This window comes from Mchenga conophoros, linkage group LG15 (assembly GCF_057382185.1).
Source record: "Mchenga conophoros isolate Kocher_MC1m ecotype Shallow Benthic linkage group LG15, M_conophoros_male_GT1.1, whole genome shotgun sequence".
In the NCBI taxonomy this organism is placed as follows: domain Eukaryota; kingdom Metazoa; phylum Chordata; class Actinopteri; order Cichliformes; family Cichlidae; genus Mchenga; species Mchenga conophoros.
Window position 1 is genome coordinate 6779012 of NC_140540.1, and position 24246 is coordinate 6803257.

The following is a 24246-nucleotide window of genomic DNA, read 5'->3' on the forward strand; positions in this document are numbered from 1 at the left end:
CTTTTTTCAATTCTTTCAAAACTTCTGGGACATCAAATTCTTTCCTTGCATTTGTTGTGTATCTGTGTCATAAAATCTGGCTTGAGTTTCACAGCAAGCTTATTTCCCATATTCCGCACTGGAATGCAAGGTGGAATATTTAATTTGTCTACATCCTGGTCTCATATATCATATGTTCACTATAGAGGACAAGTGAATTTATTGAGTCTAGAAAGTGATTACAACTTATAAAACCTTTAGTCACACGAGCTGTGTAGCTCTGCGGTGCCCTCTGCTGTCCCAATATCGAAACTGCAGGGGAAACAATAACATCCCTGTAATTGAAAAAGAAACGTGCGTGTACATGTTTTTGTTTGGGTTTGTGTCGTTATTGTTGTTTTGAGTAAAGACTGCTTCGAAGTTATTTTCTTCTGCTAGACATTTCAATGTAATGGTCCAATCAGAACATTTTTTATTTAATTAAACATGGCCGCTCCAGTAAGGTACCGTCCTCTTACCAACAGTAGAGGGAAGCACAGGCCCATTTCACCATCGAGGGCTGTATTTTTGTTTATATAGCTGACACCTTTGTGGAATTAGTCTTTTATCCACGCCGCCACCCCGCCTTGTAAAAGTTAAACTTGTTATCAGTAAACTCAGCTACAAATCAGGCGGTGGTCACATCTAACCGTCACTTTGTTTTTCTCCGTGATAAACCAATCAGCACGCGCCTTTAAACTCCGCCTCCCGTCAAACAACCGTTGCTTGTGTTGTCAACAGACGGCGGAGGACCAATAGGAGTAGAGAGCGTCCCGCGAGGGAGGAGAAAAACCAGAGTCTTGTAAAGCTAAAGTTATGTCAATTTAGCTTCAGTACATAGCTTTTGATAATAAAGCAGGAGGACCCCCGAAAAATAAACATGGTGGTTGTACATGTCCCGCCCCTCCAGCCCCCCAAAGTCTAGAAGGACTCTGGTACGTCCTTCTTGTATGTGGTAAATTTCGACTTAGTGTGTGCGTTCCTCATTATCGCTGCACGACACACGAGCGGGTTACGTCATCGCACCGTTCTTGGTGTTGAGAAGTTGGTAAATATGGTTTGACCTCATGGTGGAGAGAGAGGGAGACAAACTGGATTAAACGCTACCAGCAGTAGCAGCAGCAGGAGGAGGAGGGCGGCTAGTAAATAACCTTTAGCTCCTGCTGTTAGCACACCGTTTCCCAAGATAAAGAGTATCCTCGGGAAAGTGCTGCTGCAGCTCAAATAAACATCGGCTGCTTTGACTCTCCATAGGCGGGCCACTTTATCTGATAAGACTTGGGGAAACCAGCAAAGAGCCCACACGACAGCTGCTGGTGAGTACCTATCGTGCATTAGCTGCTAATTATTATGTACGCAGTCAAGTATATTTTTGGTTGGCCTCGTCCGCTTCTCGTCGCTTCAGCCTCAAACCAGCTGAACGTGAAAAATCCTGCGCAGCGGCGTGCTGACGTGCCTGCCATGACCATGGCTGCCCCGTACTTGTACAAACTTTGTCAAGCTGCAGACCGAGCGCTAATTTATTCGGGACATTTGGAAATCTGCGCAGGCTATTCGCAGCAGCCGTAATGCTAGTTTTAACTCCTTAACGTGGCACGAGTTTGTTGTTATGAAGTCTCGTGCACGGTCGCCTACGAGGAAGTGAGTTAGGAGGAGTTTTAAAAGGACAACTGTCGTTGTGCCCTTGCATTGAAAGAAGAGAGGCCGTAGTGTCTCGTTACGCTGTTAAAACGTGTGTTAAAGCTTAATTCCAAATTTATACATTTTTGGAAGAGCGTGCACCTAGTGACTAGCATATGTTTATTTCAGGTACTGCGGGAAAAATAAAATTTCGCTTATTTGGCATAAACGGAAGTCAATTGTTGACACTCGTGTACGTGTTTTCGTTTCGGTTAACCTTTAACTGAAACTATTGTTAATAGTTTCCTGTAGTAATTGTACAACTTTTATATCTGCACAACATTTTAGAGCAATCATTTCAAGAATCAAACACTCTAAAACATATAACACATCTATTACTATGGACGATTATAATTTTTGAGAAGTTTCTTTTTTTTTCCTTTTTTTTAATGTCAGTCCCAGTACCCATCATCACCTCGATGTTATATTATTGTTAAAAGTTTTAGTTGTTATATATTATAATGTGTTTCATGGTCTCTTGTGATACAACTAATAGCATTAATTTGGCCAAAAATCTAATAAAATAGAGAAGCATGCTTTCCCATTTTACCATGTCAGATTATGTACACATAAAAGTGAGGTAGGTCAATCTAAGCCTCTATGAAGTGCTAACAGATAAAAGTGTAACAGCTGGCTGTGATTGCATTATTTTTAATGCAGGAACTGCCTTTGATTGTGCAGTTTATTAAAATGGGAGAGACTCTTCTTTTCCAGGAGTCTCGCAGGACGACGTGAGTTTATTCACGTTTCCCTCATAAACGGTGGTGACGCCACTGCAAAGTTAACGGGAAAAATTTCCCACTCTTGGCTCAGGAACGCTTGTCAAGGGCAAGTGATGGTAGACTGTCAGGAAGCCATGAGGTGGACTGAGCAGGATTCAGACGCTGACTAACACTGCTTGGGCTATTTCCATAACGGTGAGACAACAGCTTGAGCAGCAGACAACAGCTGCGGCTTAGGTGTGCATATTTGCCACACAGTCAGTACGCTATTACCAAAATCATACCTTTTAGTTTCCCTCCTCTGGAGATGAGGGCTCGGGGCCCACACACACAGGCCACACACCGACTCTGGCAAATGGGAAGTTGCTCAGCCGATTACATTTGGCAATAAAATTACATCTTAGTCACAGCCAGAGAAAAATCAACGGCACTGTAATGAATGTGGACCAGGGCACATTCTAAGCCAGAAAAAACCCCTGAAGTGTTTCTGAATCTTGATTTTATAACCGTGGAATCTAAGTACAGTAGGAGATTTGTCTTTTACAGATTTAGGTCTAAATAAACAAGTAAGGGATCTTGGAAGAGGCACATTGTGGGAAGTTAAGTTTAAGATGGCACAGCTTTGTAATTGGAAAGAGTGTTGTATTTCTATAAAATCAAAGACTGAAATTACCTTAAAAACGAGATGAATTAGCTGTACCCTTTATAGCTATTTTAACTTTCAAACTTAATCTTTAAATTTAATCTTAAACACTGTGAAGGAAAATGAGCATTCAGATTTCTCAAACATGATTATTCCAGTGCAAATATTACTGATCTAAAAAAAAAAAAAAGAATAAATCCTATCACGTCTTTCCACAAACTCTTCATTTCTTCCCCTTCCTCTTGGTTCCTTGTAGGGCTGCTCGATTATGGCAAAAATGATAATCACGATTATTTTCACTGAAATTGAGATCACGATTATTTGACGATATTTATTTAACCCTTTAAGACCTACTATAGAACCAAGTCCACCAGAGCTTATATTATTTTTTTTACATGCTGTAGTGCCATTTGTGGGAGCATTTCAAGTTGCTATACATCAATACAACTGTTATAGCCCATATTTTAATAATATGTATGCATTAAGTCCATAGTAATTACATAAATTGCAAAAAAAGTGCAATAAACTACAAAAAAAATTGAAAATCGCTTTTGTTTTGTTTACATATATTTCTACTTGGAGAAATTTAAGAGGCTTATCCCTCAAAACTTTAAATACAATAAAGTTGCAAAAAATAGTTTCCCACCACAGGAAATTTATTTTGAGTGTCTTCATAGTTTTATTTTGGAGATACAGCAATTTTTATATACTGCAGGAAAAACAAAAAACAATCCTATGATGCAAATTTGCAAAGAAAACAGCAGGTGCATCATTTCACTGTGGGAAGTGTTACGAACAGCTGATAGGAACGGCGAAGCGTGTTTCTGGAATATTATGTTTTTGTTCCTGCAAGCGAGGACAAGCTGATGGCATCAGATGTAAGTACAACTCCTCCGGTTTCATATGCAAAACAAATTATTGCGCTAGCTTACACGGTTCAGGTTCTACAGGGATTTAAAAATAGTTATGCAAAACGGAGCGTGCTGCTCTGACCGGCTTTAAAGGGTTAACAATGACTTTAAAAAATAATATAAAATAGTGTGCAACACCACTGAAGTTTTTTTTTTTAAACTCTCTTTTCAACCAACGGCAGTCACTCTCCAAATAACTTCTGCTTAGCTTTCCGAGCTTCCCTCGGGTCCTCTTAATCAGCGGTCTCCAACCTTTTTTGCGCCACGGACCGGTTTATGCCCGACAATATTTTCACGGACCGGCCTTTAAGGTGTCGCGGATAAATGAGGGAGGGGCTAATAATCAGCTCAGTCATTTTTAATGATCGTTGAAAGCCCAGATCGTAATCGTGATTAAAATTCGATTAATTGAGCAGCCCTAGTTCCTTGTGTCACAAAGTATCCACCATCTGAAAACAGAGCAGCCCTGAAGGAGGATGGATGACCCACTTCTGACTCAGGCGATGTATGTGCACTGCTTCACATACACGCTTATTGATATGTTGCGTAGATTCCTTCAGCCACAGCCCCAGCAGCTTTCTCCACAGGCCCAAATCCTCGCCAAGCTGTTTTGGAGCCTGTTGTCACGCCCACAAAGCAGCACCTGTAACATTGTAACAAAAACAGGCAGCAAGCTGTAAGAGGCAGGAATGCAGCGGTGGCTCTGCTGTTTAGATAAGCCTGAAACAAACCCAAGTTTTATTCGTGTCTTAACTCAATCTTGAGATTTGCTTTCAAGCGTTGCCATCACAATAGCAACAGCTTTAACAGTCTGTAAAGATAACCAGGTTGTTTCCTGAAAGGAAGATGCGACATTTTTAGATTCATAGAAAACCAGCCTCGTCGTCCCGTCGCTCGGCATAAAATATGACGGTGGGCCTCGAGCATGAACTCAACACGTGCTCCCACACTCACTCGTGCACAAAAATAGCTGAAAGATTTATCCCTTGCTCTCCTCCCGTTTTGTTTCCAGTGACATTTTCAGATGCAGCCCTGGACCACATGCACGCATGCTCACAGCTTACAAGCATTCGCCTTCCCTTTCTTGTGTCTCCGTGTGCCCAAACAGGGATCGGAGGTCATGGGTATTTTTAGACAGAGTATTAAAGTCCTCTCAAGATGTGACAGCTGTGTATGTTTGTGAGTGTTTCTGTTGGCAGTGACTCGACAACGGGTTTTATTTCTTTCCATTTGCCTTCTTTGTTTCTATGGTCTTTTTTTTATCTTCCCTGAAGAGGTAAACTGACACATTAAAATCTCTGACTGCTTTGTGTCGGAGCTTCCAGGGGAATCAAAGGATGACATTCACCCCACATTTTTCTCTGTTTTGTTGTCTTTCTGTCTTCTGTTTGTAGTCCATCATGGCAGGTGATATGATGTTGCTAATGCGAGGCCTGGCTAAGCTGAGCCAGGCAGTCGTAGAGACTCAGACCAACACCCTCCGCAGTGGGACAGGTATGTTTCTGAACAATATTCCCTGTGCTTTTATCTTTCTGTTTCTTTGGTAGTCATGTTCCCACTTTACTAAACCAGACATTTCCGTGTGGGACTTGCAGCGACCCCAAAACTGACTTTCATTCAAATGATATGAGGCACAGCCCAGTTAAATCCCCTCCCCTCTGGGAGGAAAACCAATTCATTTGCTTTGTATTGACTGTGTTTTGTGTGAAGGTGACTCCTTCTCGAGTCTGCTGATAGGATAAGGAGCCTAGAGCTCAGCGTTTATCAGGAGCTAAAGGAAGAAAAGAAAATGGTTTGAGGAGGCAAAAGTAGACACAGATGTTGGACAGCAGCAGGGTTCAGAATGAGAACACAGAAATCCTGACATCCCTGTAGCAAGCATTTTGTCACTGATAAATGAAATGTTCAAATTGTGTCAGTTTTATAGCCAAAACGTGTTGACAGGAAGTTCATTTGTACTGTAGTGTAAAAAGTCACAAAGTTATAAGTAAATGTTTGTAAGTGCTTGAACTGACTTCTATCTACAACTTGATAACAAATAGCGAGTGTTCTTTAACGTGGCATGTCTAATTTTCAGGCAGCTAAAGAACTTTTGTTAGTGTTTCAGTACTTGTTTGGTTTGGAGCCCAACTTGTAATGTAATGTTAAGACATTCATTGGGAGTGACCAGGATGGACATAATTAGAAATGAGCACATCAGGGGCAGCTCAAAATGAGAGGTTTATACACAAAGTTAAAAAGGCAAGGCTTGGACATGTGCAGATGATGTTCAAGGGTGTTTAATATGGAGCTGCCAGGCAGGAGGAAAAGAGGGAGACCTCACAGGAGATTCATGGATGTAGTGAAGGAGGACACGCAGAGGGTTGGTGTGGCAGAGGAGGATGCTAGGGATCAGGTGAGATGGGTGAAGAGAATCCTACGGTGGCCCTGAGAGACCAAACGCACTGCAACTTAAGAAAACAAGAAAAGGCGTTTTTGGGGAAACGATAACATGACAGAAGAGCTGTGGAAGGGATAAGTGATAAGCTAATAGCAAACATGTGTCTACAGTATTATATATATGAGTCATGCAATGAAAACACACATTACCTGCATCTTTTTCTTGATCACAGCACTGACGAACCCTCTGTTCTTTTAAGTGTGTCCATTTCTGTCACTTCCTCAGCTGTTCTGTCACATTATTATGTCCCCGAACACTTCTGTTGTGTTTTGTGTGCTTGTTTTTGTTTTTCTATTTGCTGTTGCTTTTTTTTTTTTTTTTATAAATTGCAGTGTTTTTAACCCTGTCAGGGTCATCGCATGATCCGTATGAAAACAGCACGTGAAACATTAACAGATTTCCCTAATGCGTGTAGTTATTTACTACGTTTATGCTCCGCCCATCTCTGCTTAGACTAGTTGGTTGTTATTTGGCTGTTGAAGGACATTGCAGAGAGCCCCCTGGTGGGCAAACTGTGTAATGTCAACACTCATTACATGGTTGAAGGCTGTTTCTCCATTTCTTCTTTACTTTTATTTCAGTTTAGTAATATAAATGCCGCCACTGATAAATCAGCAAATAGCCAGTATCATACAATAAAATCAACCCACCGATAAATCGATTGGGCTGTAGTCTTCCCACCAGTGGATCTCAGATTGTGACACACTGGGGTGTGTCTGCATTAAGCTGTCCACTGAGGGCAAACAGAATCGTTTTTATGATTGACGACTTTGGAATAATTTTCTAAATAACAGCACAGTAGCCTTGCGTAAAAGGACATCCTAAAGCTGTTTTGTAACTGTTGCTCAAGTTTTAAAAGAAATGAAAGTTTTACAGTTAATAAAGAAAAAGGAGGAATTGGTCCAGGAAACTGGATGGCCACAGGAACGAAGGGCCTTCTGCAATATTCAGTTGACTAATTTTAACCAGAACACTAAGATGCATTGTTCATAATGAAGTTTATAAAATATTAACACAATAGTTGCTTTATTATTAGCAGAAAACAACTTGAAGTTTCCTGTATTTGTATAACCAGCCCCAGGAATAGGCGCTGCTGTCCAAAGTGTCCAATCAGCTGCGGAGCAAGGCATCTCGGCAGCCATGGTAAAAATCCAGGTTTGTGCAGATAATACTGTGTATTTTAATAAATGTCATAACGGTACTTTGACTTTGTTTTAAATGTATGCATTTGTCTCTAAAGGAAATGTCCGGCCAGCAGCAAAGCTATTCCTCAGAGTCCGACTTCGACTTTCCTCCAGATGACAGCACATTCAACACTTCAGAGTTCAGGGATGAAGGTGCAGACTTCACAGTGGATCACTCAGGAAGCAGCGATGACGCAGCAACAGGGGCGAAGCATGCCAGTGGGAAACACTCAGTATTTGAAGGATACAAAGACCCCAGCAAACAGTTCAGTGGGAACACCAGATCCTACCACCAAGATGTGAGGTAAGAATGGTTGTGCCATAAACGAATCACTGCTGCCGGTTATGGGGGATTAAGGTAATTCTCTTTGCTTTCTCTGTGGCAGACATCTTAGTGGACGTCAGCTCTACAACCACAGAATGAACAAACATGTGTGGAGGCAGCTTTACTTTCAGCATCCTGTCAGTCAGTTCAGGAGCTACCATCAGGACCCATCCACGATGGGGGGATTGACGGCCGAAGACATCGAGAAAGCTCGAGAGAGCAAGGGGACTGATGGAAAACCACATAAACAGATGGTAATTCCTCTTTCTCATTTCCTGTTCCTTGAACACAAAGCTACTCGTTTAAACGCTTAATTTCTGCTATTGGTTTCAAATTTTAATGGAAAGTCACATTGCGTTGTGTCTTCTTCAGCTGAGTGAGAGAGCCAGAGAGAGGAAAGTGCCCGTGACCCGGATCAGCAGATTGGCCAACTTTGGAGGTACAGCATTACACTGCGTCTGAGTCATGGATGATTCAGTGGATGTTAATATTTGACTGTATCTGTAGTCGTGCAAGTCTGCATATACATCAGCAGCAAAGTAAAGCTTTGTGTGGCTAGACCTCAGCTTTTAATGGTCCAGATGACATTTATTGGGTCCTACATTCAAACTAATATTTGAAAACAGAGTGTGTTCTTTCTGATTACACAGAAGTCAAAGTGAGTCTCTATTAATTGAAAGATCTAGTTGTGTTGGTGAAATGTTGTCTAATTGTTGAGCTTTTTTTGTGCTTAATAATATATAAAAACTGAGTTGGTAAAATTCTAGTCACCTAATCTTGTAATCTTTTAACCTCCCACTTACCTTTTTAGGTGAGGTCACTGGTGTTAAGACAGTACTAATAAATTCACGTGACTACATAAGGCCATTTCTAAATGGCAGCGAATACAAAAACAAAGCCCTTAAAGGAACCGAAGGAAACAAGACATTGAGAAATGTGTGTAACATGCTTGTCAGACGTTGGAGCCGCACTCAAAACAAAAACCTCTAGAAATGAGGTCAAGCTTCCTCAGCCTTTTCTTTAACTAATCTGCTCCTGTTGAGATAAAAACATGCCCTGTTAGGCAGCTACAAGCTGGCACAGCGAGACACCGGCAGCCTGAAAGGGAGTTCTGCAATCGTGCAGCCATAAAAGGAATGAAATGTGTTTGACTTTGTAGTGCACACGGCTGTTGTTAATCTACTATTTCACCACGTTCACAGTTTTCCATTTATTGTCTTTGACACATTTAATGAATAAATTAATGCTTTTTTTCTTTTCTTTAATGTACATAATAAGTTATGTACATTAAAGAAAAAATCTAAAATTGATTTTTAAAATTTAACATTCTCTGTCTGGTTTACAATATACTCACTTGCCACTTTTTTATGCACACCAGTATGAGGTTGGACCTGTTTTTATTTTTTAGAACTGTTTTAATTATTTGCGGCATAGATGCAACAAGGTGATGGAGATATTTATTAGACATTCTGGTTAGAATTAGACGATCTAATCGCACAGTTTCTCCAGATTTGCACGTCCATGATGCGAATGATCCCGCTCCACCCCATTCCAAAAGTGGGTTGTGGTATTTAATGATGCATGGAAGCACAGATCCAAGAATGGATCCGTGTTTTCATGTTGTTTACGCTAAATTCTGACCCTACCATCAGAGTGCTGCAGCAGAAATCAAGACTCATCAGACCAAACAACGTTTTTCCAGTCTTCTTCTGGTCAATTTTTGGTGAGCCCACGTAAATTGCAACTCAGTTTTCTGTTTGTAGCTGCAAGACTGGCACCTGGTGTGATCTAAGACTGTTGTAGCGTAGCTGCTTTAAGATTCAGTGTGGTTTGCGTTCGAAGATGCTTTTCTGCATACCTTGGTGGCAGCAAGTGCTTTTTTGAGTTATTGTTGCCTTCCTGTCAGCTCAAAGCGGTCTGGCTCTTCTCTGACCTCTGACATCAACAAGGCATTTTCAGCCAGAGAACTACAGCTCTCTGCATACTTTCTTTTTTTTTCTCACCATTTCCTGTAAACTCTAGAGATGGTTGTGTGGGGAAAACCCCAGTTTTAACTCACCATTCTTCCCGATTCTGATACTCAGTTTGAGCTTAAGCAGGTCATCTTGATTGCTGTCGTTGACTTTATTGACTGATTAGACATTTGTGTTAGTAATCAATTGAGCGCGTCTAATAAAGTGGCTGGTGAGTTAACCATTAGCCAAAGGTTCAATGTGTATCTTCCAGAAAATGACTGAAGTCATCAGCCTGCTACTTGTTGACTTACCTTACAACACTAGAGGCTAGCTGCCTGACGTTGGATGACTTTCTTGCTAACCTTGTCGCTAGCAACATTTGTGTTTTATTTTGTTTCTTTGTTTTTGTGTTGTTTTTTTATTGTGGAGTTTGTGTTGCAGTGTGAGTTTACCCTTTTTGTTGACGTTGGTGATTAGGGGATGCAATTTCTAAGCTAACATTAGCTAATGTTGCTAGTGTTGAACATTGAGAGCAGAGGCAAGGTCCTGAAAAAAGATCTCAGCAGCAAGCATAAACACTTCAGAGGCAACAGAGAGCGCTGTGGGAGATCAGCTTTTATATGTTGGATTACATTCTGTTCACACATTAATAGTACGAGACATTTAATACATAAAAAAATACTTCACATTATTCAGTCAGTAACTTTAAACATATCAAGTGTCTCTTCTAATCCTCCAAATTGTGCCACGACAGGATGTTTTTTCAGTGCTAATCTTACTCAAAGCTCTAATGTTCACACAAGCACAGCAAAGACCTCGCAGCTAGCCTCAGAAGTAGTTTAAGAGAACTGATCGGCAGCTTTTGTGTTAGGAACTTCTCCTCAGACAGATGATGGATCTGTCAGGAGGAGGCACAGAGTCAAACCGGAGCCAGAAATGTGAACGAGAATATAAAGTGGACAGAAGTGAAACATGAACAGCCTCACATAAGTCAGCATGGAATGTCGACATTGCAGAATTTAGCCACAGCTCATTCCAAACATGTTGGAATTGCAGAGAGCCGCGACAGGTAGAGAGCTGAGATGATTCAGCATGTTGACAGCGGTAACATTTAGAAGGTGTTGAAAAGAGGAGGCGATGCATGAGCCTGGCCTCGACCCCGTCCTTCACTCCCCTACAACATTTGGCAACAAAGTCGGACAAGGCAAAAAGCACCAAACCGATTTATTGCGTGGCATCGGCCTCCTCTCGCCGTTGCCTTTCAAGTCACCGCTTCCAAAGGTTTTGCTGACAGTGCAGTTTGGTTCTGAATACCAAATAAACTGACGAGAATAAGCACCGCAGTCATTTTTGCAAACACGTTGCTTTTCTTGAGATCGAATGATGGACAGACACTTGTGCGTGGTCTGGAAAACAAAATATGTCACTCAGAGATGCTGCTGGAAATGCTGATCTCTCTTTGGCTTGACAGTTGCACATGCTGACATCATACAGTTATATAGGTACAGTCACGTAACCGGCTGCCTCATATTCAGTGTTTAAATCTGTGCATTGCAAATCCTCTCTAAACCAGGAAACAAAACACAGGCACATGACATTACTGTGAAAGGAAAAGTTACACGTTAAGTTACACTCATACACGCACACACACGAAGCAATGATGAATAAGTGCTCAGTTGACTTGTATACATGACACTGAAGCACACCGCGTCCCCATTTGTCCGTCCACCGCTGCATCTCTGCTTCAGAGAGGCCGCTGACTAACTGATTATGTAACGTTGAGTTATGTAAGTTAGAAGCAAGCTCAGAGGAACTTCACAAACAACCGCCCACTTGCGCAAACTCTTTCTTTTAATCCTCTAATTTCTAACATGATTGAGTTTTCCAAAAGCTTTCAGTTTTTTTTTTGACATTATTTCCATGTTTTGGATGCAACTGTTACTACTGCAGCCATTGCCAAATACTGACACGATCAAAGGCTTTGTTTGCTTTCTATTTTTGTCATATTTTCTGTTGCATATGTTTTATTTTGATAGGAGTGATAGCAGTTGCAACAGATGGCCTCGTTTAGTCAGGTTATTTACACTCATGACAGAGCAGAGGTGAGGGTCCCGTTAAAGCCGCAGCCTGTCCATACTCTGATTTACTAAAAGGATTTTTTTTTTTTATACATACGCTGCATGATTTGTGTTTTACTGTCAGTGTAGATGTGAGCTTTGTTTTGTTCTTTTCATAAATTAAAAAAAAAAACAGCAGAACATCATCAGATGACGCATTCAGTGCTTTAAAATGTGTTGTATTTGTGTGTTAATGATGAAAACGCATTGGTCTTTGTTGTTGTAATACATTGGTATGTGTTTTGGTTTTTCTGTGTGTTTGCACCAGGTCTGGCTGTAGGTTTGGGTATTGGAGCTCTAGCAGAATTCGCCAAGAAGAGCATCAGACAAAACGGCGCAGAAGGTAACACTCAGAAATGCATACACGCACACACACGCCTAAGTGGCTCGAGCAGTGAGCGGGATTTACACGTTACAGCTAAGAAATGGATGAAAACCTCACTGTTTGCTTTTAAAACACTGGCATATTTATTCATTTTTTACATGACACTTGTTCTTAACAGTAGTATACACAGAAAAAAATCTTAGTAATGTTGTGGTGAGGACTCCTCACGGTGCGTTTGTTTTTGGTTTATGGTAACAACATGCAGAGATTTTGCAGCAGCATTCCTATGAATTGCCCTCAGCACCAATCCCTCTTGCATGTTATTACATGTTGCACACTTCAATTAGGCCATCTCCCTTACAGCCTGCCCCCTAAACAGACGTCCCTGCTCTGCTTCGTCAACCTGCTAATCCTGAAACACAGGCTAAGCTGAAACAGAGCGTACAGGCGTAAATCTGTGGCATTTATGCATCTGTTTGTTGCTATTTATTTTTGTGTGCGCTTTAATCCCAGGCACACACTGAACGTGTGTGTGTGTGTGTGTGTGTGTGTAATCTTCATTAAAGCCTCTGAAGGCAGCTTCAGATGTACCAGAGCGTACTACCTGATGACCTACTGACACACGTACACAGTCACACCCCTCACACATTGGTACAGTCAGATCCACAGCGCTGCGTCCCATTTACCACAGAAGTCGGATACTGGAGCTGCGAGTAACATCACTCCCAAGATATGCATGTTCTAGCAGTAAAGCTGGAAAAGCAAGATAGGCATTCATGCTAAGGATGACTATCTTGATAAGGCTAGTCACATGCATCACTAGCAGGACTGCTCAACTCTTCTTTTTTAGTTTTTTGTTTTTACGCACTGCCAGTGTTCTGCATATAGCTTATATAGTAAGTCACAAATACACAACAGTAGTCCTGCACATTGCAAATACGGGGTAGGCTTAAATGTAAGGACTCTCTAAAAATTGTCCATAATTCCTAAATGTTGCACGAAATATTTCTCTTAAATCCTTGAATTAAAACGTTTGTCCTTCAGTCAAATCCTTGTTGCCTTATTTTAAAGTAATTGTGTTGCTGCATAGAAGAAAAACAGTAAATGTGACACAAGAGCTTGTGAACCTGACTGTGCACACAAGACCACAGACCAGTCTTGACAAAACTTTGCAGAAACATTGCCTACTTCATATAAATGTGAGTGCCCACATCTGTATGGCGTATACAAATCCCACAATCATATATATTTGTAGAATTGACAGTTTAATTGGGCACGACGACCTTACGACTACTATCACGGTGGCCACTTTTGTTGATGTTTAGTTTCTGCACGGCCTACATTTGTTACACTGTGTATTTTAATGGTCAGTGCAAATTTTTTAATCTTTCTGGAGCAGATTATCAATCAAGTTATCAAAATAAGCCTCAATAAAAATGTTCAAAGACTAAAAAAAAAATAGCAGAGGAGATCAGACAACTATGTGGGGATAAGTTTAAATTCAAAATATGTGTCACATGACCAAACAAGCACTTCAGGTGCAAAATCTGTCTGTATGGAAAAAAGCAAATACATACAAATACTTAATGAAATCTGTGAAACGTTTTATGTAATCACAATTAAGAAAAGTAAGTATGATTTTTACAGTTATTGTTTATTGGCCTGCTGATTGGATAAAACACTTAACATGCATAACAAAATGCACTACATGCAAATGTAATACTTCTTTTTGTCTTCAGGTGAAAACAGGAAAGCAGTTCTGGACTCGAGCCCTTTCCTGTCCGAGGCCAACGCTGAGCGCATTGTCAGAACTCTGTGCAAAGTCAGAGGAGCTGCATTAAAGTTGGGACAGATGCTCAGCATTCAAGGTGAGAGACGGACATAGTCGCATTGAAATTTAGATTTTTTTTAAAGTTTTCTGCTGGTGAATAAAAAGAATTCCTTACCCTGGATTATGTGAAGGGAAACACTCTCTATAAAATCACAGTTTTCAGGCTGATTATTGTGGTGCAGGTTAGCTTGACCGTGTGCTGTAGTAGCTGAGAACTTGTAAACTGACTAAGAGTTGGGACAGAGGACTTTTTGGTGAGCTTGTTTGTTTTTGTTTAGTTTTTTTTGCCGTCTTTATACTGCGGCTCTGTGTTGGCTCTAACCTGCATTTAGGTCAGTGCTTGTACACAAACAGATAATCCGAGAGCGAGGCCAGCGGCAGTAAACGACACAACCAGTGAGTTAATGAAGCCGTGTCAGGTAACAGCAGTAAACCCGTCATCACAGCTTTGTTTAGCTCTGTTGCTACCTCTGCCCAACCTTGATTTAGTGACCTTTTCCTTTGGTATTCGTGCCATCTTTGCCTGAACAGTGCAGTGCAGTAAATATAATAAGCCATGAAGACGGTAGCAGGAGAGAGGAAGGCAGCGGCTTCAAAAAAGACCAGGTCAGTCCACTGTGCTGAGACCTGTTGAGCAGTGTTACCATGTCTCTCAAGTGGTGACAAACTGCAGTTTCGAAGTGTGGCTGGGACAGGGGTTAATGTAATATTCTGTGGGTGGACACACACAATCTCTCTGCTCTTTTCACAGAAAATGTAAAAAGCTGAAATGGAAATGATGATGATGATAATAATAATAATAACAATAATAATAATAATAATAATAATAATAATAATAATAGTAGTCTGCGGTTGACTATATGCAGAGGATAGAAATCCCTGCAGTCTTTGTCCTCTGCTGACATTTATCTGCCATGGCGGGAATGCAGTGCTGGGCAGATGATTGTCTGTTCAGCCATTGTGCTCTTTTAGCACAGCACTCAAAACTGTGTTAACCTCGAGAGGTCTGAAACTGTTAATAAAGTCTTTAATCCTGGTTACATATATCTTCTGCAGCGCCGGCCAAAGCCAACATTAGACACTGGCAATCTATCAGTTCACACAGCGAGTCTGATTTAACTCGCTGATTATGATTATGATGTGGTTTATTGTACTCAAGCAGTAAAATCAGGCAATTATTATGAGTATTAAAGCTTGATTGCTGTATGTGCTATTTATGTAGTATCTACAATTTTCAGTCCCATTAAACAAAGTACTAAACTGTACTTTTACTACACATTTTAGTAGGAAACTACACAGCAATTTAATCTACACATTATATCGATGTGTCTGGCTTAATTGTTTATGATAAATTGCTGAGTAATTGCACAATTACATTTGTGCTGTTACTCTATATTCCGACTGCTCTCACACTCACACTGTGATTTTTCCTTTTGACAGCTCAGCTTGTGTTTATAAGCGGACCCACAGCTTCACAATCAGCTAGCAAACCGTTGCCTTTGATCATTAACTCATGTCTGTAAAGTTAAGTTGACTCAGTTTTTCGTCTCTAAGCTGCAAGTATAAATAAAGCACGTCTGATAAGAACAGGTGACCCATAAGCCAGTCAGCCAAAAACTGCATTTTTCAGTCTGTATTTGATGCATGTTTCTCTCAGATTTCTCACAACCGGCTGCACTTAAATCAACGAGAGTCCTCTGACTGTAGCGAGGCATATCCACATATTCAGTTCTGCACTACAGTCACTAAGAGCAGGATCTGTGTTTGTGCACTGGCCTGTGAGAGAGCGGGAGAGCTGCCCCTCACACACTGGCTCAGAGAGAGAGAGAATGTTTTTTTTGCATCACGCAGTGTCTAAATGTTACTTTGATCTTTGATGATTAGGCCCTGGTGCCTGTTTCGTACGTGTTTCAGCACCCACTCCTGTGTGTCGTTCATGTTTTTTGGGGTTTTTTCTAAAGTAATGGTGCCGCTCAGGTTGCGTTATGCAACGCAATATGGTAGTGAAAAAATAAGCAAATGGGTTTGCTGATGTTATCACGCTGACCTTATTTAACAAGAGTTGAACTTGGGGTCATTCTTTATGCTCAATGATTGCTCAAAGTTGTGGGTAGAGGAGCATGTTTGGATTTTTTTTTTTTCATTGGTTTGTTTTTTAGCTTTTATGAGGGGAATGGCAGGTAAAATGTTTGAGAACCACTTAACTTAATCTGTAATTAAAGATCTCAAGATGTTTTTATGTTTCAGATGACGCTTTCATCAATCCTCATCTTGCCAAGATTTTTGAGCGTGTGAGACAGAGTGCTGACTTCATGCCAATCAAACAAATGACAGTAAGACTGATAGTTATGCCATTTCCTCAGCAACTTATATTTTATTTAATGATTTAAGTTGTATTACATTGTGATTCCTGCCCCTGGCTCTTTTGAAAGACTTTTTTTTCCAGTGATGCTAAAATCCTACTTGCGCTTGTCTGTCTGCAGAAAGCACTGAATAACGATTTGGGCCCAAACTGGAGGGACAAGCTGGAAATGTTTGAGGAACGCCCTTTTGCGGCAGCGTCCATCGGGCAGGTTCACCTTGCACGGATGAAGGATGGCAGGGAGGTGGCCATGAAAATACAGGTTAGGATAAAAACATGTGACACTGCGTCCTCGTGTTGTCAACACTCGCTTAAACTTGCATGCATACAGGAAACGCATAATCTGATTATCAGATGGATGCGTTTCCTTACAGAGGAACATGTGAGCCAGTTATCTCATGCTTTTACTGAATAAAATAGATTTATTGCTTTGCTAACTGTTTATACTAAATATGATTGTGTGATCAAATTAAACAAAGTGTTTGAAAGTTTTTCTCTCTGTCTGTTGTCTTCAGTATCCTGGTGTGGCTCAGAGTATCAACAGTGATGTCAACAATTTGATGACGGTGCTGAATATGAGCAATGCTCTGCCTGAAGGTGTGTGTACACACACACACACACACACACACACACACACACACACACACACACACACACACACACACACACACACACACACAGCATCCTCTTCATCTCCCTGTGTCTGCTTCTCTCTACCTGTTTCTGAGTTACTGTTTCCACGACTAGTCCCAATGTTTTTGTCCTGTTTTGTTTGTGTCTTTAGGTCTGTTTCCAGAGCACCTGATAGATGTCATGAGAAAAGAGCTAGCCCTGGAGTGTGACTATATTAGAGAAGCCCAGTGTGCAAGGAAGTTCAGGTATTATGCAGCAAGTGTTGTTGTAATCTAAAAGCCAAGCTTGAGAAATATTTTTTCCTTTAATTAAATTACTAAAGAAAATAATTTTTAGCTCATATGGCCAAAGGATTCGTGAGCTCATGCTATGGCAATTTACAAGAATTGCTTTTCCTGGGGCATTGCTCAGATTTTAGTGATCACCTAATAGGTCTTCACCCAGATTGTGGTCAAATTTGAGGTTCTGAGTGGATTTGAATTTCTACTAATTTAGCAATACACCCGACCAATGAAAAACTTATCGCTTTGTTTCCATATTTCATAAACATATCTTAAATCCTGGATTTCTAAAACTCAGTCTATGTAAACCTGATTAAACCTTTAAGAAATAAAAGGTGTAGGGTCTAGCTGTCATGAATTCACGTGCAGGAATCTGAGCCTAATGCTATATTACACTGGAAATGGGAAATCAGAAATCTTGAATTCTGGGTCATGATCAGCCCCTCAAGTGGAACTTGCCACTTACAAAAGTCTGAGAAGTCCCACCAACCCCAACTGCGTGATTCAAGCAGGATAAATGGCAGTAAAGCTGCAGCAGTTGTATTTGTGACTCTCTAATTCAGCGAGGCACAGAGAACCGACCATGCTGCAGCATTGCATTGTGCTCCAGGTATTGTTAGTGATGGCGCCACCTGGCTTCAGAGCAAAACAGAGCCTGTATTCGTACTCACTGGAACACAGTCACCTCGTGTGTGACAGTCATTCCCAGCTCCAAGGTCTGACTTCCAAGTTAAAAGGAAGGCTGCATTAATCTATGTGCTGGGATAAAGTGGACTGTAGACCTAACTGTCATGCCAGTGACAGCACACTATCGTACTCGACAGAATCCCTGATGCACTGATCGAGTATTTGAGCTCACATCATGGCTCGATTCTCCTTTCTGTTCTTTCTCCGCACTGTGCAGTCTGCTCTCCGTCACCCCTGAAACACTCGGGTTACACAGATATAGTTAGCTTATTCCACCCCCCCTTTTTAAATGTCCGTTGCTTGGGTTCAAGGTCAGGCTAACTGTGATTGCTAGCCAGTTTTATATATAGACTTAACACTCTATGTGGAGTGTTGTGTTCTTAAGTTGTATTTCATGTGTTTTTGTATCTGCTCACGTCTGGCTCAGGGAGCTGTTAAAGGACCATCCGTTCTTCTACGTACCAGAGGTGATAGACGAGCTGAGCAGCCGCCATGTTCTCACTACTGAACTCGTTCCTGGATTTCCCCTGGACAAAGCCGAGAGCCTCTCTCAGGAGCTGAAGAACGAGGTACGGATGGTTATGATTACACAAGTTAGTTTGTGCAGAGGGGCTTTCTCAACTGCAGACATTCCTTTCTTAGCGGATCCCAGTTCAGTCAACACACTAAACACCACAAAAAAGCAAAAGCGAGTACAATCTGGCATGTGTTTCTTTTCAGCAGATTGAATGTATACCTTTGTCTTTTCTTTCAGATCTGCCTCAACATCTTGACTCTGTGTGTCAGAGAGCTGTTCGAGTTCAGGTACATGCAGACCGACCCAAACTGGTCCAACTTCTTCTATGATCCACAGGCGCACAGGGTGAGTTTCAGTACAACCTGTTGTGTGTTGTCATGAAGTTTGTTCAGCTGTAAATATAAGTAATATGAAGTTGGCAGTTAATGGGAAATGGTAACTGCCGTGTGCTCCTCTAGGTGGCGCTGTTGGACTTTGGAGCCACGAGAGGATTTGATCAATGTTTCACTGATGTCTACATAGAGGTGAGACCAGGCAGCTGCTATATAATTATCATGAATGGTGATGATGTATGCTCTTTATGGAGCTTCACTAACTTTTTCTGTGTTGATCTTCTGACTGTGGGATGTTAATCTCAGATTGTCAAGCCTTAAATGACTTTAGTAACTCTTAATGCTTCTGCATGCCAAGACTTTTTGAACAATTTCTTTCATTCTCTCAACTTTGGGGGATCAGTTTGGGTTTGGCTCCTTCTGTTTCAACATGATGCTCACCAGTGCCCAAAGCAAGGTGCATACAGACATGGATGAGCGGTATGGAAGAACTTGACTGGCCTCCACAGTCTTGAACTCAACCTGATAAACAACCTTTGGGACGAATTGGAGTGGAGACTGTGAGCCAGGCCTTTTCATTCAACATCAGTGTCTGACCTCACAAATCTTTAAAAAAAAAAAAAAAAAAAAAAATCAGAAATCCCATAAACACTCTTAAAGCCTTCCCAGAAGAGTTGAAGCTGTTATAGCTGCAAAGGAGCCAACATCATATTAAAACGTATGGATTAAGAATGGACTGTCACTCAAGTTCATATGCATGTGGAGACAGATGAGCGAATCCTTTTGGCAGTACAGTGCAGGTGCAGCTGTAATATTTCTAGCAGTAATCCAGAGACGAGACAACATAAAGCTCCAGTAGTTGTAAACCCTGAGGGGAGATGTACGTCTTAGTTTTTTCGCTGATGTTGACATTTTGTAACTCACACTTGTACTCATTTGCCTCTGATGATTGGTGAACTCGATCTTAATGCCAAATCAGAAGGTGTTAAAAGACCCTAATTATTCATGGCAACCCAAATCCTCGCAAGAGATTCGAATCTAAATTTGAATGAAGAAAAAGAGAGTGACATGTGCGACCTGTGTGTGTCCTGTGCAGATAATCCGTTCAGCTGCCATGGGCAACAGGGAGGGAGTACTAAAGAAATCTATCGAGATGAAGTTCCTGACCGGTTACGAGTCCAAGGTAATGATCTCTGAGCTTTTTCTGCCTGCTCTGCTTTACAAATGATGGCTTTGTCACTGTGGAGTAGCCATAAACAAGTAAATGAGAGTTGTAAAAGTGCGCAAACATAATGTGTTAAGCATGTGTTTTGGTTTATTAAATTTTTTTGTTCTTTTGTTTTTTGTTTTTTTACGTGTGTTGTCCAGGCAATGGTGAATGCCCACGTGGATGCAGTGATGATCCTCGGCGAGGCTTTTGCCTCCTCGGTGCCCTTCGACTTCGGTTCCCAGTCCACCACCGAGAGGATCCACAACCTCATCCCCGTGATGCTCAAACACCGGCTCACCCCGCCCCCGGAGGAGACATACTCGCTCCACCGTAAGATGGGCGGCTCGTTCCTCATCTGCTCCCGGTTGAATGCTCAGCTGCAGTGCAGGGAGATGTTCGAAATGTCGTATCAGAAGTACTGGGAAGGCCGCACGCCACCGTCTGACTCGGCATAAAACCAATCTGTGTTTGGAATTATGATGGACTGAATGGGGGGGAAGGGGGCCAACAGAAAAGTGCCCATAGATACCAAAACGGAGGAAGGAAACTGTCGTCGAGCGCCAGCGTGTTGGGCATCCAATGAAAAGACCTGCATACATATCAACACCCATCATTTTTGGTTTGAAAGAGGGAGCAGCAACATGGTGTGCGTGTTGCGTTTAAGGCCAGAAGAAAAAAAGCTGTAAGAGACAAGAGTGAAGGAGAGAAGCAGCCTTGTTTTAGGTGTAAACTGAGTGTAAAAAGGTTGAATTTGCATCTCTTGATGATTTCACGATGATTCTTGCATCTTATGTTGCTGTGTTTTGTTGAGCTTTGGGATACACTGTAAAGTTTGCTCTTTACCGTAAATGTCACAACATTGCATTGCGTTAACTAAGCTTTCATTTTAGGCCAGAATAACAATGCAGGTATTTCTGCTTCTTTTTTAAAAAAAACCCCACATTTAATAATTAGATATTATGGCTATAAATAATAGGTATTGGTCTAAAAGCAGACTGCAGATAATTACAGTCTTTTTTTTTAATAAAATAAAAATAGAGATGATGAGAATTATTCAAGCATTTTGTTTAGTTTAGTTTTTTTTTTTTAAAGGGGGTGACAAAGTGATATTTCTCAGCACTTACACACAAGAATGTGTGACTTTAGCATATGTATATGTAGTATACAGGATCTTGTGTATTAATGCAGCCAGACAGTACTAAATGATGTTGTTTATAGCTTGTAGCTTCTAAGGGAAATTGTTTTGGGCATGAGATTAAGTCAAGCTTAATTCACAGGAGGATGAAAGTCTCTAATTTAAATAGGTTCTGTCCTCTTTTTGGGTTTTAAACAGTGTTCATATGGACTAACTAGCCAAGTTAGCATCATTGTTGCTCAAAATTTAAATTCTGTCAGACATAATTCAGATTTCCTGAATCTGAATTGTTTTTTTTCCTTATTTTCAGTCAGAAACTAACAAACCACATGGATCCATGTTGCTCTCTGCTTAGAAATGAATGTTTCCCAGAAGAAACAGGTCATAGCTCACACATCAAACACTGGACCTGAATGTTCACAAACTACCTGGATGGGAAGCGCTCGTCCTGATAACGCACAAGATCAGCTTGTGGGCTCGGCACGCTCCCGCAAGTCGGTAATCTCTCCACGCCTCCTTGGGTGAAAAATCCTCCTAACTGGTGTGTGACTGTGAAAGTTCTCTGTGATCTGCTGTGTGAATACTGTTATGATGATATGATGATATGGTGTGAAAATGGGGGGGGGAGAAAAAAAACAAGGTGCCTGATGTTTCTAGCAGATGGTTTGTAGCTAGAAATCTCTACTTTATATTTCATATTAAGCATCACTGAGCAGAGGGTTTCAATTTTGTAATCGAAATGCATTCTTAACTGAACGTTGTAATAAAATATATGAAAAGAGTAAATGTTTGAGCTACTCTGGTCGGGGTGTCTCTGTGTGGGTTTATGTGTGTGTGTGGTCCCTGCTTTACGTTATCACTGTTACCCAGGCATATGTGTGTATAACCCAGATTTTGATGTGTGCTGGCCCCTCGGTTAGGTTGTAATCTGTTTTTAAAAGAGAAAACGAGTGAAAACACAGTAGAGGGAGAGAGGTCATCTTCCTTATTTAGCTACGTCTTGGCCAGCAGTGGAGGAACTGGCACAGAGCCTGGGAAATGAGAAGGCACGCTGAACTATTCAGACGATGTGAACCCGCACACTTAAAATATCCGAGCAAATAAATCATGCTGTTACCTGCGCACAGGGAGGTGAGTTGCTTTGGGGCGAGTGGGCGTCGATAGACACACTCTTTGTGATACTTTTTGTTTGGAGAAACCCAAACCTATTGCAAGTAATTTCAGTTAACCGGTGCTTTCATCTTTCAGTGTGAAGTGCATGAAGAACCTGATGTAATTCACTAAATATCCAGCACACGGCGCTGCCGTGTTCTCCCACAGCGACTTGACAGGTCAGCCGCTGGAGTAGAGACAACATCCTGATGAGAAAACAAAACATAAGCAGCCTGAAGCCAGACGGATAATTATATGGAACTCAGCTGGCTGCAGGTACAATATTGCTTTATTAAAAATATCCGGTGTGCAGAGGCGGGAGAGATTACACACAGCAGCAGTGATTAAATCAGGCGCATGTACTTGACACTGAATGCTGTGTGTGTGTGTGTGCATGAGAGATTCATATAAATGCACACATGAAAGGTCATAAATTATACCTCTGACCCTGAAGCATGTATTTATTGTGTGTTAGAAAATAGTCAAACTAATTATACAACAATTAAGTATTGGTATGGAAAGCTTGATCAGGGTTTTATTTTATTAAATCTAGTCAAATACAGTCTGCTTGTATAAACAGTACTGTGCAAAAGTCTTGAGCTACCCTTTGTTTCTGCACGTTTTGCTAAGAAAAAGGAAAATGGTTACAGTGATATAATGAAAACTAAGACCTGTTGACACTGACTTTCAGTCCAGTTCTTGTGTAATCTGGAATACCTCAGCCTTTCTCCCTGTTTCCCTTTCTTGACGGTGGCTTCCTGATTGCCACCTTTCCACTGAGGCCATTTTGGATCAACAGTAGATGGATCAACTAGTGGTCCAGTTCATCGCTCGGGCCCTGTACCAGATACCAGCTTCCTCAAGGACACACTGCATGGCATGCCGAGATATATAAGTTTTTAGCTAACAGCTCTCTGAGAACTGCCTTGTTAGTGCAAAAAGGCTATTTTATCCCCATCAAAGGGTGTTATTTTTGATGTTTTTCGTGGATTTTTCAGGTTCTGTCCAGAGGAAAAAAATACCTTCAGTAAGCCTAAAAACTATTGCTCGAGATCACTTTAAAAATGAAAAGAAATGTTAAAAAATTAGGAGTGCCTCAAGGCTTTCACACAATACTGTATAATAATGTTAGAAAATCTATCTGAACATCCTGTCTATCAAACTCAAAATACTTTTTAGAACTACTTTATAAACCCTGGCTGTGTGGCAGTTTGTTAAGACGGGCATCCAGCATCCATGTTTGGATTAAGACGTTTTTCTAGCCCACGTAGGTGCTGTGCTTCATCCCAGTGCCATGAATGTCTGTACTGACACTCCAACTTGCTGAGCTGAAAGAGATTTGTCTCAACTGTGGCTGTGTTTACATGACACAGAGGATGGTGGGCGTGTTAGTAGGATGCCGTGGAAGAGACATCTGGTCAGAAAAAGCAAGGGGTAAGAAATCCTTATTTGGTGACCAAAATCAAGCCTGTGTACAATCAAAAAGCCAAACTGCTCTTACTGCACAGCCTTTACCAGTTTTCTTCAGCGTGTTTTTGCACCAGGTTTGTCCTCGTAAGTGTGGAGAAGGTCAATGACACATTTATTTATTTATTTTTAGCAACATGGGAGTTAATTTTTATGAAGTAATCAAGACCTGCACATCTCAGCCTCTAAATCAGATAAACTCTAAATTACCTCATATTTGGTAAACACATTTTAACTCCTGGCCCACATACAGCAAATCTGATCTCAAGTGGGCTGGACCAGGAAAAATAATTATAATAACCTGAACAGATGATGACCA

General features: G+C 41.1%; 2 protein-coding genes across 4 annotated transcripts in view; one reads left to right on the forward strand and one right to left on the reverse strand.

Moving 5' to 3' along the window:
- The first annotated feature begins 822 nt into the window (after positions 1–822).
- Positions 823–22094, forward strand: coq8aa (coenzyme Q8A, genome duplicate a). Of its 3 annotated transcripts, none has more exons than XM_085246048.1 (17): positions 823–953; positions 5369–5468; positions 7490–7569; positions 7655–7902; positions 7985–8177; positions 8296–8362; positions 12264–12338; positions 14060–14188; positions 16399–16484; positions 16635–16775; positions 17029–17110; positions 17298–17391; positions 18542–18683; positions 18869–18976; positions 19090–19155; positions 20060–20146; positions 20332–22094. In XM_085246048.1, the coding sequence occupies exons 1-17, from the start codon at positions 912–914 to the stop codon at positions 20626–20628; spliced, it is 2037 nt and encodes a 678-aa protein (XP_085102174.1). In that variant the 5' UTR covers positions 823–911; the 3' UTR covers positions 20629–22094. The 3 variants fall into 3 exon arrangements, with proteins under 3 accessions (XP_085102174.1, XP_085102175.1, XP_085102178.1); XM_085246049.1 differs by lacking the exon at positions 823–953 and adding an exon at positions 1006–1334; XM_085246052.1 differs by lacking the exon at positions 823–953 and adding an exon at positions 4941–5250.
- Positions 4408–24246, reverse strand: part of stum (stum, mechanosensory transduction mediator homolog) — a 41434-nt gene continuing 21595 nt past the window's right edge. Inside the window, exon 3 of the mRNA XM_085246054.1 lies at positions 4408–4617. Coding sequence (XP_085102180.1) covers positions 4598–4617 — 20 coding nt within the window. The 3' untranslated portion in view covers positions 4408–4597. The remainder of the gene's footprint in view (positions 4618–24246) is intronic.

Coding starts and splice junctions, on each gene's coding strand:
- coq8aa (XM_085246048.1), top strand. CDS start 912: ATGTCCCGCCCCTCCAGCCCCCCAAAGTCTAGAAGGACTCTG. Junction 5,469..7,489: donor CACCCTCCGCAGTGGGACAG/GTATGTTTCTGA, acceptor TTGTATAACCAG/CCCCAGGAATAGGCGCTGCT. Junction 17,111..17,297: donor GAGCAATGCTCTGCCTGAAG/GTGTGTGTACAC, acceptor TTGTGTCTTTAG/GTCTGTTTCCAGAGCACCTG.